The following is a 20,996-nucleotide window of genomic DNA, read 5'->3' as shown; positions in this document are numbered from 1 at the left end:
GTCAAACAGGAAAAACCAGACGACATAGAAGAATGGAATTTGCTAGAAATCAGAACAAATGGAAGATAGTTGAGAAAGAATAAAAATAAAATACCCATATTATATTCAGATATTTGAACTCATATGAAATGCTGACAGGAATACATTATGAAGCACTCAGTAAATTTATATACTTATAGATTCAAAGACTTTTTATATCAAACTGGTTTTTTTAAGGATTAGATATACACTATATCTAGGACACATTTATATTAATTAACAAGCACATTAGTTCAAAATTATCCCCAACTAAAATATTTATTCTGTGATCAATGACATCACTTAAACATTTTTTTTCCAATTAGCTTGTGAGGGAAAGATAAGACCATTTCATTCAGAACTGAAGTGTACAAGGGAAATACTAGTTCTGAAGAATTACAACCTGATGCTTTGTAATCCATGATCTCTAGTCTTGTCTTCATGCAAAATGCAGCATAGGTGGAACCCATTCATTTTTAAAAAGTCACTTGAGCAAAATAAATAAACACATATGCGAATATGAACTATTAATTTAATGAAAACCAAATTTTAACTGACTATAGATATATAAATGACCAGGAAGTCCAGAAAACACAGCTTCTGAACCATGGAGCTTATATAAATTCCTATGTTAACATTGCCAGTCTTATCTGAAATATCTGTCAGGTCTTAAAAATATTTGAAAAACTCCAGTTGCAGTTTTTAGAACTTTAATATCTCAATATTTATTCCTGTAAAAATTCAAAGTGTATGAAAATTCCTGCTGGCACAACTAGACCTACATGAAATGACTAGTTGTGTGCTTCTAGGAGGAAGCTCTGTGGTGTGCACAAATGTATTTACTACAAATAATGAGTAAACCTTGAATACTTCTTGCTAATGTAAATCATAAATTTAAAAGTAAAAAGTGTTACTATGGCTAAAGATGGATCTTTGGGAGATTATGACCAGAGAAATGTGATTACTAGGAAAGAGATATACTTAATAGATCGAATGTTTGCTATGTCTTCGTATGAGACAAAATACCTTTATTCATCTTTCATAGTTGCTTAATAAAATCAGTAAACTAGTCATAATAAGAAAACACTGCAAGTCTAAACTATTTCCCTTAGTAGATATTTTTTCACTTTCCAAACCACATCCACTACACGTCATACAGATTCTTATTGATCATAATGATTAGTTATTAACAATAACCAATGAAATACCATTCCATTTCAGTTTTGAAAAAACATTTTAAGCAAATAAATGCTAATAATGATAGCATATTTTACTACATCCTAAGTGTAGGATCAGGATTCTCCAGATTGAGATTTTTCACTGCTATCAAAAAATCTGGGGCACAATTCAACTCCCAATTCTTCTGTTTGACACCCAATTTAGGGAGGTGGCAGATGAGACTGGTGTTTTGTGTTTGCACAAGGTAAGATGCCTGTTGATGTGTGCAAACACATGGGAAAAACACAAAGCAAACTTTCTCTACAAACACCAAGTGGTCTCCTGCCAGAGCCAGGTTTCTATATTCCACTCTCAGTGGGGTAATTGCAGGGGCCACTGTTGAGCAAATATTTTCTCACATCTTAACCTTCACTCATGTGTAACTTTATTCAACAGTATAAGTCCTTATGTGATATAAACTTCCACCACTCTGATCTCCCTCAGTAAAATTACACTCATAAATAAAATGACACAATTTTTTTACAAGATCAAGATCTTAAACCCTGCTCCTCTGCAAAACATTAAGAAGTGCAAAGTTTGGCACAGATGTACCCATAATGTTAAACAAATGTTGTACCACAAAGTGGTAATTTCCCGACAAATGGAATATATTAAGAGACTTGAGTAGGAAAAAAAAAAGCAAGCGTACACACTGTGCAATTCATATCACTTTACAACTGGGATTTGAAAAATTAGCAACAAAATTCAGAACTAAAGAAATCTAGAAAAAATTATAATACAAAAATAAAAATATAAAAACACAGTAAATTTTCTTTTGTCTACTCTCACAGTTTACTTGCTTCCGCTGTTATTTAAGTATATGTAGATATGTTCCATATATTTCCTACAGGCATTACAATTCAGAATGGTATTTTAAGATGGGAGAGTACTTTATGTTTATGTAATTAAAACTAATGTAAAACTAGCAGGAAAACCATTACCAAAGAAGCCACTCATTTTCATACCAAAACTGTGGTCGCTCCACCTAGCCAGTAGACACCTAGAGGCACTTACAGGTATGCAAGAGTGCTTTTCTATACCTGAGAAGAAGTGTGCCTTGAAGCCTTTTTTTGAGACAGTGTTGTCAGATCGAAACTCAATTCGCATGTTGTTGTACTGAGAGGTGATAACTTCAGGCACTTCTGTACCGCAGAATTTACCATGGAGTTTGGAATCAGAGGAAAGGCCACTGCGAATCTCCACATAATCGTACTTGCAAACCTGAGAAAAGAAAGAAAGAAAGGAAAGAGGAAAGAGAGAAAGAGAAAGAAGAGAAAGATGGAGAAAGAGAGAAAGAAAGAAAGAAAAGAGAAAGAAAAAGAGAAAGAAAGAAAGAAAGAAAGAAAGAAAGAGAAAGAAAGAAAGAAAGAAAGAAAGAAAGAAAGAAAGAAAGAAAGAAAGAAAGAAAGAAAGAAAGAAAGAAAGAAAAAGAAAGAAAGAAAGAAAGAAAGAATATCTGGCTAATCAAAATAAAAGCATGAAACTGTTTACAAATGCCAGAATTCTGATTGGTATATATATTGCTGTTAAAAAATAAATTAACTATATCCTTCTTCACTTTCTCCTGATTCTGAAAGTGTTTGTAAATTCTTACATTTGTTGATTTCAGGTAAGAATATTTTAAGGTCACTAACACATAACTATACTATGAATTACGTTCAAATTTATATTTTTATAGATGTTGATCTGTGTTTGATATTTAAATTTCAAGATGCTTAGAAGCATTTCCACTTAATTTAAAAAGCAAACATTCCATTGACAGTAGACTAAAATCTAGAAACATTCATCTTAAGAATTGTACCTCTCTGTGGCCATAAACCACATACATCAAACCTTTGAAACTTTCTACTGCTTGCATCTCAAGGATTTTTTTAAATATTAATTTCCACTTAGAAACTTACAAGGTAAGTTTCATCACTACAAATTTAAGATATATTCATTTATTTCCAAATATATAACTTTCCACTATTAAAACCATGCAACCTCCATCAACAGTAGCATAGATATAATTTGGAGCAGGATGCATGTAATTTTCATAAAAAGGTTAAAAATAAAATAATATAATGTAATAAAAAAGCCTTATGCAAGACCTATTTCTCATGATAATACTTTCAATGCATAATCCCTTGGTCAACTTAAAGCCATCCACCCAAAAACTTCTAAGCTTCTTAGGCTCAACTATCAATCATTTAATCAAAAATGTCCCAGTTGTCTGCAATTAATAGCTTAGAGAACATTGGCCAGGAGGATTCATACAGAGCTTATATTGGTCCATTAAATCCAAGTTTGTATTTGAAAAATTGCATTTTCTAATCAAAAAAGTGGCAGGGGCGCCAGAAGGGAACAATAGAAAAGGATGTTTTGTTCTTTGTTTTCTCTCTCTCTACGAAAAATTGTCATAATTTCCAGTGGTTTTAATATAATACATTGAAGATGTAGATTAAACATTTATTGTTACCGGTAGAATTCTCACATGCAGCAGAGTTGAGAAGTGACTAATGCAGTTGAAACTCTTTTTGGACAATATAAAGAACATAAAGAGTCATATAACTTGAGTTACTGCCACATGTTGATCTATATTAATTGGAAGACATTTATAATAATGCACATGATTTTCAAATATAGGCCACTATATTGATAAATCCCACAAATTTTCAGCAATATTGTAGTGGTGAGTTTTTATGGTTGCATAGCTTTAGATCAGAAATCAAATGTAATTTCAGATAGGTCTAACTTCCTCTATACTACACTACATTGAAAAAATTTACAAGTCAAACTGCATAATGTGAATGTAAAATATTAAAATTGTAATAGTGTAAAAGATATTAAACTTGGTCCTAAATGGAGCTCCTATAACAAATTTTTAAAATAGGTTCTTGATAAATGTATGCATTTTATGTCTTCACTCAGAAAATATATTAGCATTTCCCAGATATTATTATGTTTCTTCTGATTTTTCACAGCCAAGATTTAGTAGCATATGAGATGATCAAATTCCAGTTCTTATTGTTGAAACATATTTAGAATTTTTCTGTCTGCTTATGTCACATGTCTTTTACAACCTTAGAAAAGTGATTTAACTTCATTACATGCCAGGTGTTTTCCTTGCAAATCTTGTTCATGTACCAAGAAGGTGAAAGAAAAAGGTTTTTATTACTTGTTTAAATGCTAAATAAATTTTAATTCTTTGGGACTTCTAAGTTTTTATTACATCTTTTGTAGTTCTAATAATAATGATTACAGGACATGAGTGTAACATATATATCATTGAAAACTGTAATTTGATGGACTTGAGAACCTGCTCCAAAAATTATGGGGGGAAAAAATCTCACATTGCTGCCTCTGAAGATAATATTGATGTATTTTGGAGAAGTCATGACTAGTTTTGTTCTTACATATAAATTAAATCTAGCTTTTGTCCCTTCAAACACCTCTGCCCAAAAGATGGGAAATCTTTATTCTAAATACGTTGCTAAAATTTATTTAGTCAGAAATAACATCCTGGGATTTTGTTCTTAATGCCATGCAAAGAATGTGATATAAACCCAGTGGTTACAACATGTTATGGCTGGAGTGTGGTGGGGAATTCAATGACATGACAGAGAACTGCGTACGAAGCAGAATAAAAGCTGAAAGGATGTTGAAACCCACATTTTAGTGCTTCTTATCCAAAAAGCAACCCCCACCCCTTTGTTTAAAGCTATAAGGGGCATCCTTTAGCACACGGAAGGCTCTGCCCTGCTCGTCCTCCTGCCTGGGCAGAAGATCCCCCATGCCTCTGAGGGCTGCCCCAGCTCAAAAACATGCTGCTCTTCTATTATGCCTTATTTCTGGTATAAGTGAGATACTTATAAGTGCTTTAAATGTTCTCTCACTCCATCACTTAACCACAGTTTATGTGTATTATTTATATTCAGTCTGTAAAGATGATTTGGTTCTCCAGATTTTCTCTTGAATTCTTTCCAGTACGCTTCAGCCCCATTTGCTCTGTTTTATTTTGTTGATAAAAGTCAGCTAAGACTCAGCAGAGAACATTTTTTAAAATTTCTTGTAATGCATATACATTTAGATGATATGTAAAAGAGAGCTATTCTTTCTACATTTGTTTTGAAAGAATCCAGGAATGGTCCCAAAACAAAAACAAGAATATCCATGCTTATTGTCAGCATATGAAAGGTCAGCAAGGGTTTTATAAGACAATATCTATTTTCAAATGCTTATGAAACCATTTAGTGTGCAATAGATTGTTCAGCTCTTTGTTCACGGGTACTTACTTCATTCCCTTCTAACTCAAAAAACTCAAACTTCATTGAAATTCGATATTGCGTCGGGGCAACCACCTGCCACACACAGTTTTTGTTTGGAGGATACTCTTTTGGCCACCCTGGTGTGGTTATAGTCCCATTTAGCTTTGTCAGGAGTCCTCCACAAGCAGCTGTAAAATTAAAGGTGAATATCATTTCTTGACTGCCAGTGTGTTTTACTATAAACAGAAGCACACTGAGAAGAATCAGTCCTCTCATTACTTATATGCTGCAATGCCCAGACAGACTAGTCAGAATCTTGCTTTATCATGCTGGGTGCAAACTAAGAGAAAGAGACAGCCCCTATCTTGAACAGCTCACAGGTTTGTGGCAGAGATAAGTTTCAGGACTACGCAAGGCGTTATCATATTCATTCTTTTCCCTTCCTTTCAGAGACTCTGGTTATTCTCTCATAGCCTTTCCCATGCAAGTCCTCTGACCTCATTGCCCTCTCCAAGACCTTGACCACCCCTCTTCTGACAGAGGGATACTTAGGATTTGCTTCTCTGCTTGATTATTGATGCAGAATCAGCCCTACCTGTCTCAGCTCATATCTGTATATGCCCTCCCATAACCTACTAGGTTAGGGTCACTTCTTTGAGAGAGCAGTCAAGTGCACTTCAGTCACAATTACTTTTGCTGAAGTATGGATGTTCAATTAATAGAGAAAATGCCAATTATTTCCAAATATATGCCAAATAATCACCTCCGTAAACAGAAAAATACTGTACCATGTTCTTGAATGCGGTTCAACTAGCAAAGGATAAACTCGTTAATATTTTCCATCTGTGCAATTTTTTTTTTTTAAAGGAAAGTAATGGGATTTAGCAAAGCTCTCGATCACACTCTGCTACATTGATACCATTTACAGCACTGTGAGAGCACTGGAAATCATCCACAAACCACTTTGCAAAGAGGTGAAGGGGGGAGCTCTACTCAACTGCTCTCTGCTAACGCTGAATGCTTTAAAAACTGGCTCTTCCAGAGCAGCTGATGATCTCACATACTGCATCTACTCCATCTAACACAGCTGGGAGAATTCACAAGTTACTGTGCCAAGGCTCATTTTGTCAACTCAGACACACACCAGTGTTTCTCCTGTCCCTAATTTTTCATGCAGTGCACTTCTTGGTGTACATGTTAAAGTAATCTGATGGGAATGGGTGGACTAAGACCCTGGGTCACACTTCATGTATCAAAACAGACCAGACATAGGTTTAGAGTCTGCACCCAGATGACACAAGCTGTCCCCTCAAACGATCCAGCCTGGGTCGGAGCAGCTACTGCCAGATTTTTATTTCTGCTTTTGAACATTGCTTTATTGATCCTTGATGCAAGGGTGGGAAATGTGGAAATAGTGAAAAAAGAAAATCTTAATGCTTTCTAATATGCTGCCATTGATAGACACTTGGATTAGAAGACGATAAAGCAAATTTCTGTGTATGTCAACACTGCAGTGAAGTATAGGGCAAAGTTTCTGACCTAGAGGCTTCACTCGTGTGAATTAATAGTTAGTTCATTTACCAAAGGCCCAAACTATAATGAGGAAGTAATGTTCACAGTGGCTACACAGTAATCTTGATTCAGCAGTCCCAAGTACTATCTACATACAGTGAGTGCCACCTCAACTGGAACAAACATGTACACACTTTTAGGGATAGCTCAGGGTTTTTGCTCCACACTGCACTGTAGTGCTTACAGTGACTTCTTTTGACAGAGCTGCTTTACTGTTTGGGTGCCAGGAATGCATCTCTCTTCCATTTTTTAGAGGCAGAGGGAAGAGTATTCTGAAAGACCGGTAATCTTCTCTGATATTCTGACTTGAGTCAGCAAGCAGATTAAACTCAATTCCTTACACAAATTTGGGCTGATGATCACAAGCCCAGAGATCAAACGTCTGTCTTCATGGGGCCCCTTAGATTAAACTTATTTTCCTATTATCTCCCTAATATGCAGACATCCAAATAAATTATTTTTCCAGTGTTCTCTTCACTAAAGTGTTCTCTTTACTAAAGATAAGGGAGGGAGGACCTTTCTCTTCTAGACCTGCCAGCTTCCCAGGTGCATCCCAGCCAGAGGTGGTCAGAGGGATAGATAAACATCCTGATACTGAGAAAGTGGCACATTACTCTGCTGGTAATTATCTCCTTGAGAGACTTTGCTTTAGTGAGTATGAATAGTGTAATAAGTGCTATGAAGTCCTACTTTGCACCATTCCTGATTGGTTAACAGCAAAATCTGCAAAATGAAATTGCTGACAGACATGGGACAAAAATGGCTCTGGCATCACTACCAAAAAGGCAGCACTGGTCTGCCGGGTTGGGTTCCATGGATCTCATGCTGCTCAGACAGAGCCTAAGAAATGTGTAGCATTTCATTCAGGCAATGGTACCCTAAGAGCTTTAAGAGCCCATAAAACAGCAACACTGTACCTTCACAACTCTTCTTGTCAGGACTGAGTTCGTAGCCAGGATCGCAGGCGCACTGGTAACTGCCCAGGGTATTTACACAGCGCTGCTCACAGCCACCATTGTCAGGTTTGGCACACTCATCTTCCTCTGCCAAGACAGGGAAGAATGCAAAAATGTGTTAAATAATTACCTTCCTCAGTTGTAACTGCTGGATCAACATTAACCCAGAAAGCTGTAGGCATGCCATTACAAGGTGTACTACAAAAAACACTGTGGTTGCTGACTAGAGGATTTTCAAATGCTGTGGAGACTTGTAATGGAGAAAATAAAAAAATTGTCCTTTGTAGGGTGTGGGTGTTTAGATTTTTTATTTTGGGGGCTTTTTAAAAATAATATCAACTGACAGCTGCAGAACTAATTTATAAGCACTTTGTGCATTGCATACAGTAATTCAGCCATAATCTAAAGATTGTACAAAGTATTGAAGGAGAGATTGAAAATCCACAGTAGGGTCACTTGAAGGGCTCTTTATCTCCCTCAGAATAAATCTGTACATTATCCTGAATTCATACTCAAAAACAGATTAACAGAATCCTCAAATCCTAGGTTTTTATTCTACTGATATTAAAAGGAACAAGATGAATCAGGGCTGGGGCAGGGAAAGGAATTGTGTGTTCTCTCTACTAGCTCTGAAATATACCCATGAGATTCATTACTGAAATATTCCTCAAATGCTGGAATATTGTTTTCTTACAACAGGACAAGTAATTTCTCAGGGAAAAAAATCAGAGCTCCTACTCTTCTTCCTACAGCCTTCAAAGTTATAATTGTCTGCAATGAAAACTATCAGTTAGGACTGGAGAAGCCATGTTTTCTTTTCAAAAGAGCAAAATGATTTTCCTGGTGACATGACCTGCACTTCAGGTGTCGCCATGGCCACACCACTGCCAGTGGCTTAACACTACCATCGGCAGCACTGTGTGCAAATTACAAACTTTCCATAAATCAAATGCTTCAGGTACAGCTGCAGTTGTACGACACCCTCCTCTCTCCAAAAAGCATCCATAACTGAAGGAAGACCATGAAGTTATTGCTTAATATGATTTCTAATCTGGGTTTTTAGTTTTGTTTTTTTTCCCCTGGAAAGAGCGAGTAATAAATGTATAAAGGAGATCAATCCAGAAAACAGATTAGAAAAAAACTGACAAGATTTAGACAAAGAAAAGAAAGAAAACTTAAACAGGAACAAAAAAGAGCACCATTTCGAATTATACTGTTTAACTTTATGTTTGATAATACAATGTAAAACAGTGCCCCTTTTAAAAAAAATTAAATATGTTTCAGAAGTTGATTAATGGAACCTGAAGACAGTAGAAAATTGTGCTGAACATGTTTCTTCATTATTTGGACACATTTTACTAGGAGATTCAAAAATCTCTCTTATTTTGTTTTGAATAAATTGTATGCTCAGGGAAAAAGTATTCTAGAGACGATATAGTCTATTAGTGAAAATAAGACTGAGAAATATTTGTAACATCCTTTCATAATTTTTCTAGTCCAAGAAGAAGTGATAAGCTGTTCATAACTCCCAAAATATGTTTAAACACTTACCTTTAAAAAAGTTAGCAGCAAACCCTGCTTTGTTAACAGTTCCATCAGAAACAAACTTCATCCACAGAGTATTAGAGGTAGATCTAATGTCTTCTGGCTTGTCATAGCCACAAAAGTGGCCAATTAAAGGACTGTTCTCATTTGTTCCATCTCGGATTTCCAAATAGTCATATGCACAGCTGTCATGTCTTTCAATCTGTAAAACACAATTTTCAAAATTACTTACCTAAACTTGATCATAAATATCAAATAGCAGTCAGATGATGAACAGAATTTAAATTTTTCAAAGTTAAGGTCTCTGTTTAGGGTTCAAGCAGCAGGAAGATGAATGAGCACCGTTGAAAGGATTTTAGCTACACCTGTTTTCTACACAAAAAACATACTGAAATGTTACAAAGGACAATAGTCTAACTAGGAAAAAAGTGACTTAAAATTACATGCTCACCTCTAAGCCTCCTAGTGTTCTGCTAAACTTCTCCTCTCATCTCAAGTAAAGTCCTCTTTTGTCGTGTGCACTCAACTAAAGAAGATTAATGGCTCAGCAACTAAACAGGTCAGAAATAGTCACTGTTTTATCAATATTAAAAAGCTCAGTTTTGATCAATATGATAAGATTTTTAGGATCTCCCTTTATCCTCCAGACAGAGCAAAATTTTGCATTTGTCACTGTTCACTGATGTTGCAGGATAAAGGTAAAATATTGTGGTGTGTAAGGAATTTGATGCATCTGAAGAATTAGATCCGAACACACATCTAAAATGATGTTAAGTAGCCAAAAGCTCTTAAGCAGTCAACAGAAAAGAGGATAAAAAGAAACTCAATTTTCTGTGGCTGTGTCTAGTTTCTTTTGCACAATTCCTGATTTCAGGTGTCTTCTTTTGATTTTCTGGGTCAATGAGTCAATCTTCGCTGTACTGATGCAGAAACCTACTGGAACCAGAACAACTGAAAATTACCCTTTCCATTTAAGCTTTCTGCTGGATGATACTCAAACATGGGCTAATATGTGAGCGGGCAGGTGTGCATGTCTACTTGAGTAGTAAGCCTTGTGCTCTTTACATAATAGTATTTGCAGAATCAATCAGAATGGAAATTGCACCAGAGAAGAAAACAGTAGTAGCCCAAATATGACCTTGTCCAGAAGCTAGATAATTTACAATGCTTGTCTTTATCAAGAGTGTGTCTTTCTCAACAGAATTAAAAACCCTTTTAAGTTGGGTCGTTTTACTGCTGGAATACTTCACATCGCTCAATCCTATTTGTAAAAAAGAATTAACTAGATCCAAGCATTCAAAAATAATTCCTATAAGAACATTCTTGTTCAAAGAACTGGTTGAATTGGGAGAGGCAAGTTGAGGGATGGAGAGAATGGGGAGGGTGACACGATCACAGTCAGGTGGAAGGGTTGGAGAAAGCCTCAAATCTAATTCAGCACATCCACATTCTGATAAATCAATAAAGAACTCTAAACTAAGCCAGAAAAATTTACATTTTATCTCCAGAGAGATCTAACCTTCACAGTAAGTAAAAGTACAGTAAATTCACGAATACAAGCTGCACTGAGTATAAGCTGCATCGCCGGGTGTTGGCAAACATTTTGTTTTTGTCCATAAATAAGCCGCACCTGAGTATAAGCCACTCTGTTGTTCGCAGCGAGGACCCGCGTGCAACAAAGTTCCCAAATAGTAACAGAACCGCGGCAGGGCGGGGTTTACTGGCTCGGCTCAGGCCATGAGGGCTTGAGGCTGCCGACAGGGCTGGGTGGCCCAGCTCGGTGCTGCCACTCAGCGGGGTCGCTCGGGGCCAGCTGCCGCCACCGCTGGGCTTGGTCACCCCGGCGCAGCGCTGCCCCACGGTGGCAGGGGGTCACAGAGCCCGCCGGCACCTGCGGTGGTGATGGGAGGTAGGGAGAGAGCCTGCCTGCTCCTGCGGTGGTGGCATGGGAGGATGGGGGCCCCCCGAGCCGCGGGGCCAAGCAGGAGAGAGCCCCTGCTTCCCCCGAGCTTCAGGGCCAAGCAGGAGAGAGCCCCTGCCTCCCTGAAGCCGCGGGGCCAGCAGGAGAGAGTTGCCCCGCCTTCCACACCCCCTGTGCTGCCTGCACAGAGCAGTTCCACCCGCCACACAACTAAGTAACCAGTTTGTAACAACTGCGTAAATGCAGGGTTTTACTGGCAGGAGTTCGACTTTGCAGTTTGCACTGACTTGGTTTCCACTCCCGGGGTTGAAAATGTCAGAAAATTATTCACATATTGGTCGCTCCTGAACATTAGCCGCATTTCCGGTATGGGAGCAAAATTTTGGTCAAAACGGTGCGGCTTGTATTCGTGAAATTACTGTATTCACTGATTCTCTGCTCTACTTGTGTATCATGTCCAACACAAAGCTCAGGCATCACCACAGACTAATCACTTAGCACATTAAGATTTCTTATGCAGGGGAAAATTGGGGAGAAGGAACTGTTTGATTTTATGCCATTTTAGTGACATCAAAATATGGCACTTACACACAACATTTATCCTCTTTTCAACTTTCCAATTCTTCCAGCATTTACATGCATGACTTTCTCCCACCCACTCCTCTGCCACAACCTTTATTGCCATTTACTATACTTTCCTAGATTTGCTCGGGAATTGCTTTGGGACAGAGTTTTGGAATGAGTGACAAAAATCCAAGGAAGATTTGGGATGCAGTCACCTATTGCTGATTTTAATGGCAATTGTACGCAACTAATGCAGTATGTGAGCACTGTTAAGTTTTCGACAATACCAATGCCAAATTTTCATTAATCTAAACTAATAAACTCATGACATCATATTCAAATTTGAAATAAAGTCTACCTTGTTGTCTGAGTAAAAATCAAGAAGTGAACTGGTCCAAAGCTCCCTAATATCAGTGAAGGAATTGTGCATTTTCCTCACACATCTGTGGTCATTTCAATACTCAAGACGTATAATTAACATCAGTTTTTTTCCATGTTTTCATTTTTTTATGGGCAATATGGAAATTATGATTATCCACCAGCCCAGTGTGGCTCTGAGTTCCATGTGCCAAATTTCCATTGAGGCGAATTAGTAATTTCTTTTCTGAGGATCACTTCATTTTGGGCAGAAGAGAACAGCTAAAAATACCTTTTGTACAGGAGTAAGTTTCTAAACTTCCTAAGACTATAAGAATCAACCAACTTGCAAAGTACTATTGAGTTTCCAAAAATAAAAAGGGAGCTGTTCTACTATATTAATTTATATTTAGTTGACTACTAGTGTAAGTGATGCCAGTATTATCAATATTAAGGAATTAAAGTGTTACATCTACATATAACTTAATAAATAAGTACTGTGGTTCTGAGAAATAACTGGTACTCAGTAATTAATGAAAGAAAATACTATGTGTTTTTATCCATACATCAAGTTTTAAGATTATCTGGTACTATCATCTGGGAACACTACTATACAAAGGTCTGTTACACTTGCAAGAGTCTCTTATTCCTCCTGCTTCCTCCTATATTATGTCTTTCTTATTCTTCCTACTTCCTATCTGTTTCTTGAGGAAAATCTCTTCCAGTTAATGAAAGGACCCCTGGTGAGTTTGGTTGTAACTGGACTGATCCCATAAATCTTGTTCACTGGAGCACTAAAATTTCACAAGGTATTCATATGGTATTATATGTTGATGATAAGAAATATATGGAATGTTAGCAAATGAAAAAAAAATTAAAACACACATAACTAAAAATTTTTTACAGAAAAATGCATTTTCTACAGGAAACTGAAAGATAAGTTTAGCTCCTGAAGGCCTTGGAGGAAAGCTTGAATTTGAATAACATCAGAGATCTACAGTAATTTCACAACCATAAGGCGCACCGGACTATAAGGCGCACCCCCTGGGAGCTGGCACATTTCGCAACTTTGTAGATCAGATAAGGCGCACGGGTCTATAAGGCGCACTTTTGTTTTGCAGCAAGGAGCCGCACCATGCACAACAAAGTAACGAATTAGTAATAGAATCGCGTCATCACAAGTTTACTGGCATGTGCTCAAATTGGAAACATTTTAACAGATTGCTGTAACCTTTAAATGTAGCCCCAGGTTCCCTCCCCATGCGCGGGCAGGCCCCGGCACTCCTGCACGCCCCTGACGCCGACTGGCGCGGCTCGGGACTGCCCGCGGTTCGGGGCGGCTGGGGACTGCCCATGGTCACTGGGTGGGAGCCGGGAAAGAGCTGGGATAGAGCCGACAGAGAGCGGGGACACAGCTGGGACAGAGCAGGGAGAGAGCAGAGGCAGGCAGCTGGCAGACAGCGAGGACACAGCCAGGACAGAGAGGGTAGAAAGTAGAGGCAGACAGCGGGGATACAGCCCTGACAGAGCGGGCAGAAAGCAGAGGCAGGCAGCTGGCAGACAGTGGGGATACAGCCCCAACAGAGCAGGCAGAAATCAGAGGCAGACACCCGCAGACAGTGGGGACACAGCCGCAACCAGCCGGGAGCTGCAGCCATGGGGAGGGAGCCGGACTGCCCGTGGGGAGGGACTGCCCGTGGGGAGGGACTGCTCGCCGGCGGCTGGGATCTGGTGTGGTCCATGTCGAACTCACTCTTGCCATTAACAACCACCCTCAGTAATGCCTTCACCCACGGGTAGGCAAGAAGCTTTTCTCTGATTGGTTTATTGTGGTCAGAAACGCCGGTCCCGGTTTCCCTCTGGGATTGTTTGGGAGTGGAGATTTAGACAAATCCCGCATTTCTGGCCACGAGAAACCAATCAGAGAAAAGCTTCTTGCCTGCGTGGGGGGTGAAGGCGTTACTGAGGGTGAGTGTTACCAGCGAGCGTGAGCTTGGCATGGCTCCACAGAGGAGACTAGCTTACGATGCACATTTTAAATTTAAAGCAATCAACCATGCAAAACAACATGGAAATAGAAATGCAGCTAAGGAGATTTTTTGGGGAGTTTTTTTCCCTTCACTCTTCTCAAACCTGGGACGACTGCCATGGTGGTGCCATCTCGCTTCACTGCTCCAGGGGCTGCAACACCTGAGGGGACAACCAGGTCCCTTGGTGTAATGAAATGCCCTGGTAATTAGGTGCTTACAGATGCTGAGTGCAATACTTGTTAGCACGTCTTCTGTTGAGTAAACAAAAAGTAGTTCCCAGGAGACTACAGAGACAGACCAATACCAGAGGACATGCTGAGAAGGGTGACCCCAGCCGAGGGCGAGCAGCCCTGAACCAAGGCAATCCCGAACCACGGGCAGTCCGGGTCCCTCCCTGCGGTTGCAGTACCCGGTAGGTCTTGGTTCCTGTTCTGTGGCCGCTCTGCGGCTGCGCCTCCCGCGGCTCCCGGCTCAGCTTGCAGCTTGCACTTCCGGGGTGGCAAATGTCACAACTTTGTCCATTAGATAAGGTGCACCGGACTATAAGGCGCACTTCTGGGTTCGAGGGAAAATTTTAGTCAAAAGGGTGTGCCTTATAGTCGTGAAATTACTGTAATTTGAGAAAATTACAGAAAGATTACTGAAGTAGGCACATAAGAGCAGGAAAACATTATGAAATCTCCCATAGAAAAGGCAAACCAGACACATTCTGTACATTCCTTCTCATAAAAACTACCTCATAGGTAGTTTCAGGTTTAGAAAAACAGCAACAAAACCAATCAAACCAAAAAACCCCAAACAAAAACCCACATAAAAACAAATACACACTCCAGAATACCTTTGTCTTATAGAACTCCTCCAACAGGAAAAAATAAAGATAAAAAATGAAAAATTAAAACAAGCAAGAAAATTAAAAATTCCGCTAAAACTGAATGAACAAAAACAGAGAGAAAAGGATATGAAGGGCAAATCTGGGAGCAACTCCATTGCAGTAAAAAATCTTTACATTATTTTTTATCATTGTTAGTTTTTTTGTTCATAAAGTCAAACTGCAATATTTGCAGCTATATGTGTGCCTCAGAATGTAGACTTCAGTCATATAAGGTTGCATATATGCCGAGAAAAATTGGAAGATCAGATACATTTTATTTCCTGATTTATGTAAAAATAATTGAAATGATTGCTATCTGCAGAGAGTTTAGCAAGGTCACTCAACTGAGGAAGATTAACATGAATCTGCTCTACAAACCCTCTGGATTGTTTTAGCTGGTGAGACTGCTTGCCAAAACAAGTACAGTAAATTCACGAATACAAGCCGCACTGACTATAAGCCGCATCTCTGGGTGTTGGCAAATATTTCGGTTTTTGTCCATAGATAAGCCGCATCCGAATATAAGCCGCTTTGTCGTTCGCAGTGAGGACCCGCGTGCAATTAGTAACAGAACCGCGGGAGGGCGGGGTTTACTGGCTGAGCTAAGGCTGTGCAGGTTCGGCCCGCTAGGGGCCGCTGACGGGGCCAGGTAGCCAGCCCGGTGCTGCCGCTCAGGGCCGGCCGCCGCTGCCACTGGGCTCGGTCACCCCGGGTCGGCGCTGCCCTGCGGTGGCAGGCAGGGACGGAGCTTCCCCTGCTCCTACGGCAGCGGCGGCGGGCGGGGACGGAGCTTTCCTGCGCCCGTGACACGGGCGGCGGGCAGGGACGGAGTTTCCCCGCTCCTGCCGCGGCGGCGGCGGGCGGGGACAAAGCACCCCGTCGGCTTCCCGAGCCGCGGCAATGGCTGCGCGGGGCTCCCGTCGGCTCCCCGGGCCACAGCAACGGCTTGCGCGGGGCTCCTGTCGGCTCCCTGAGCCGCAGCAATGGCGGTGCGCGCTTCCCCCCCTCCCCGGGCCCCGGTAGGGGCGGCCCGGGTCCCCCCTCTCCTCCCCGGGCCGCGGCAATGGCGGCGCGGGCTTCCCCCCCCCCTCCCCGGGCCCCGGTAGGGGCGGTCCGGGTCCCCCCTCTCCTCCCCGAGCTGCAGCAGTGGTGGTGCCCCCCCCCCCCCGTCTCTCCCCCGGGCTGTGGCAGAGGAGGAAAGAGAGCTCTCCCGCCTCTCTCCCCACCCCCCGTGCTGCCTACAGGGAGCCAGGCTCCACCCGCAGTGCAACAGAGTAGCGATTTGTAACAATCGCAAAATGCCGACTTTGCAGCTGCTCGGCTCAGCACTCTGGTAGGCACTTCTGAGGTTGTATTAGCCGCTCCTGATTATTAGCCGCATTTCCGGTTTAGGAGCAAAATCTTAGTCAAATTGGTGCGGCTTGTATTCGTGAAATTACTGTACTTAAATTCAAAAAACCAAAATAAACTAACCAAAAAAACCTGCTAATTTTAAAGAACGATATTACAAAGGTGACTTTAAGAATGAAAAAGACGTTACCAGTCCCAACATCTCTACTCTCACATAAAGAGTGGAAATTATAGCAGCCAAATAAGAAAGTGTAATCCTGCACTCAGTGGAAAATGCGTTGCCCACAGCAGGCAAAACAAGATGACTCACTGATACAGTTTGAAATTCTCAGTTTCCCTAGTGCTTTCATTTCAGAATGAAGGTTATTTATACAGTTGTTTTTTCCTAGTATTACATAGGGATAATGAGAATTCCTCTTACTTAACTGTACCTTTCAGAAGGCAGAGAAGTAATTTTCTCACAAACACACTGCAATAACTCTCTGGTCTGACATTTACTTTTTTCTATCTCAGCTGGCACCAAGAACTGTGATTTTTAAACAACTTCTTGTTTTACTGGGCAGTGCACCAAGGATTCAGTCCACAGAGGGACTCAGTATCAAAAACTGGAACACCTACCGTCAAGAGCTGGGAACAGAAATGGAAATCAGACCCAGTGGTGAATGTCCAGATGCCCCAGAGCAGCTCCCAAAGCAGCTCCCATCCTCAGCAGGGAGCCCAGTGGATGAGCCAGCAAGAGATACCACAGAGGCAGATATAACAGTCTTGTGCCTGTCTGGAGCACCTCATTTGCTGCTCAAGGGCATCTTGCCACTCTGGAATTACAGCTCAGACCCTTCCTGGAAAATTATTTCAAGTCCCTACTGTTGGAAATTTTTTTTTCTTTTTGAAATATGTGAAGTATAAGCCCCAACTTGAGACTGTCCCCTGACTATATTTCTGCTCAATTTCCTCTTTCTTCTTATGAGGTGTTAGTCCACATGTTTCACCTCCAGAGAGTGCCATAATACTTAACAGCCTGGAGGAAAAACTGGACATTTCTCCCTAAGGCCTTAATCACTCGTCTACTAAAATGTTCTGTTTGCTGGTCCTTTGCTTCTAGTCATCTCCTGTATGGTGAGGCACAAACATGCCATCTTTACACTTGTAGCTAGTCCCTCACTTGGTGATTAGAAAAAGGTCCTGAAAGGTGGAGAGAGATGTAAGTTTGATTCTCCCAACAGTGATACTGAACTGAGGTCAGTTCAAGCGATGATGCTTCACATCTGTCGACCATTGCTGATCAACTGAATCCAGACCAAATATTGCAGCAAGTCTCTTTTGCAGAGGAATAAGGTTATTTCCCTTGTCACCACGTTAAAAAATGCTGAGCACCAACAGCAGACTAGAAAAGTTCATATCTAGCCAGTAAATTATATGAAAGGTACTCAAAATATTCATTTTCAGCAGGGCTTAAATAAAGAGACTAACATACTATGGTAAGTAATCTTGAACCAGGTCATGCAGACTCAGATCATCAGGTGAAGCTGATCTTGTCTGCACTAGAATGACATTCATTCAGGATTTAAAAAAAAAAAAAAAAAAAGTAAAATTAAGTACAATTTATGAAATTATTAAAACTTCTAAATTTTACATTCATAATTGCTGATAAAGTCCCAATCTCTTATTGTCTCACACTCAAATCTTTCTACCAGTCACAGCAAAAATGTCGAGACTAAAGTGTCAGATTGGAAATTATAGCTGTGTTTACTATACCTGTATTTATGTCTATGCACAACATAAAGCAAAAAAGTTTAGATTTTTAAAAAGTGTTGTTCATGCCCTTACTGATAAAGCATATTCAAATAAAACAAATTAACTCAAAGTATGCTACTAAATTTATCTACTAAGTTCAAGCTGGTGGATTGGGTAGGAATAAAACAGACATATGAAATATTCCTTTTTCATTTTTATGTAATTGTTGACCACTGTTTAGCAATGTTAGGCACAGCATGATGTGTATAAAAAACATACAAGTATGACAACTTACCACATCTTTTTTCTTTCCTCACTAAGTATAGGTTTGTGATCTGAATATTAGTTATAGGGTTTTTTCCTTTTCAAAGTAGAAGCCGAAAACACAGTGGTTTGTTTTTGTTTTTTTCTCCAGACATACATTCTTTTTTGACAATAAGATTTAGCAAGTCCTGGTTATTTAACAGATTATTGAAGCAGCCTTCCTGAGCTGGATGATGTAAAATGCTACTATCTTCAGCAATTTAAACATTCTAATTCAATTAGCGATAACATAAAAAGCCTTTAATTTTGAAAATTTCTGTAGAGGAGAAACTTTCATGGATTCTGGAGTTAATTTTTCATAGAGAATTAATTCACAGGTTTAATAAATATTCCCTTAAATTTCACTGTCACTTAGCCACTAGATGCTTGTCTGAGATTAGTTAAAAGGCTTTACCTCAAATGCTTGAAAGGTTAATCCTACATTGTAGTTTTCTGATACTGTTATTTTCCACACACATTCCTTCATTGGTCTGTAGTCATCAGGATAATTGGGAGACTGGATCTGGCCTTCATTTTTGTGAATTTCACCTCCACAAATAGCTGATAAAAGCATAACATTTTACTGTCAATAACGACATTTTCTGTAATTTCCCCATGCCCAAATTGACATTATATGCTCCTATTTTTAAAACTAATTATGAAATTGTCCTGGAAAATTGGCCTGGAAATTGTCCTGAAAATCTACCAAGGATAAATCATTGAAAACACAAAGCAATTTATACCATTATATGTACTTCAGTAAGCAAATACAATCTAGCATTTCTAATAGCTCTAAACACATCTACAGTTTTGAGAATGAATTTGTAATCATGGATAATCTGAATTCTATACACTTTACAGAATAAGGTCAAAATAATTACATTTTTGATCGCCCTTGAAATATACTTAATAAGCATCCTTCATTAATATTTACAAACCTTTAGAAAGAAAATGAAAGCAAAATCTCATATTTTTAAATGATTTTAACCTGCAGTTTATCCTGTCAAGATTGCAATTTGAAGAAACAGCTAATATAAATAAAGAAATATTTTCACAAAAAATACAGCTTCTGTTTTAAACAGATGAAGGTTGATTTGCCAATTTACTCAATGTGCAAGGGCACCTTTGTTAATTATTCCCAGAGTACCTGGAAAATATAAGACAGACTTCTCTGAAGGATAAACAGAAAGCGTACACAGAAATCTTTGCAAACACTAAGTGCATATTTAGTTAATTAAAGATGGGTAAAAAATGTTTCTTATTATTATCAATGATTTCTCTGAAAAAGAGCTCAGCTGAAATCCAGTCACAGGAAGAGTTTCAAAATGCCCTGTCTAGCAATTTAGCTACTGTCTCCTAGTGATAAGATACTAATTTCATATGTTATTTTTGGTGGGGAATGATTAATATCCAAAGGTATCTGGTTAATATCTTTCTTCCATAATTAATTCATTTTTAATGCTATAAGAGGCTTACCTTCATAAACTGCTGCAAAACCTTTCCCAACCCAGTTGCTGCTGCTGCGGAACTCAATCCACATCCTGCTGTCATTGGATGTGAGGACTTCTGGCAGTTTGTCACCACAAAACCTGCCTAAAAACATGCAACCAGTAACTGCATTTTCTGCCGCCTCTGAAGCCAAATGCTGCAAACATTTGTACAAGTGTTTAGCATTATAAGCAGAAGTAGCAGAACCAACTCAGTGGAACTATTCATACGCTCATGATTAAGCACATGTGTTTCTGTAGATCAGCACCTAACACACAAAGATTTTATTATAAAGCTTTCAGAACTTTTTATTGCAGTCTGGCTCACAAGTCTAAGTGTAAACCTTAGGGGATTTAATGAAAAAAATTATTGTTAGAGATTGTTTCTATACATATAAACACATGCATTTCAGAAAGGGAAAGTGAGTACCAATCTTAAGAAAGGAACACAATGTAGGTCACAGCTCATTGGGCCTAAGACACAAAGAGATTTAAAAAGTAACATCTAAATGACCTATTCTACATTACCCTCTTAAATGCCAAGGTAGGCAAAATTTCTGGTTTTCTAGTTGATAGGGAACAGGAGAAGAGGATAATTAGTGTCTGGTCTTAACTGTTTCTTCTTTATTTTCTGTTCACGGCCAAGAAAATAGACATTCCTGTTAGAGATCTGTCCTCCATACCTGGACACTAGCATTACGGGAGGTAAAATCTTCCCACCAAGCTTCTCAATTAAAATAGGATGACTGTAGCTTTTACATTTCGGGAGCAACTCAGACTTAATTCATTATTGCTTTGCATACCTCTTCTCTGCAAGAGCAGG

General features: G+C 39.4%; 1 protein-coding gene across 1 annotated transcript in view; it reads right to left on the bottom strand.

Moving 5' to 3' along the window:
* Positions 1 to 20,996, bottom strand: part of TLL1 (tolloid like 1) — a 140,625-nt gene that overhangs the window by 21,141 nt on the left and 98,488 nt on the right. Inside the window, 6 exon segments of the mRNA XM_033061117.1 lie at positions 2,277 to 2,457; positions 5,511 to 5,671; positions 7,973 to 8,098; positions 9,563 to 9,758; positions 19,102 to 19,247; positions 20,163 to 20,279. Of these exon segments, the coding sequence (XP_032917008.1) occupies positions 2,277 to 2,457; positions 5,511 to 5,671; positions 7,973 to 8,098; positions 9,563 to 9,758; positions 19,102 to 19,247; positions 20,163 to 20,279 (927 nt within the window).

The sequence above is a fragment of the Catharus ustulatus genome, chromosome 5, assembly GCF_009819885.2.
Source record: "Catharus ustulatus isolate bCatUst1 chromosome 5, bCatUst1.pri.v2, whole genome shotgun sequence".
Taxonomy (NCBI): Eukaryota; Metazoa; Chordata; class Aves; order Passeriformes; family Turdidae; genus Catharus; species Catharus ustulatus.
This window is presented reverse-complemented; position numbering and strand designations above follow the sequence as displayed.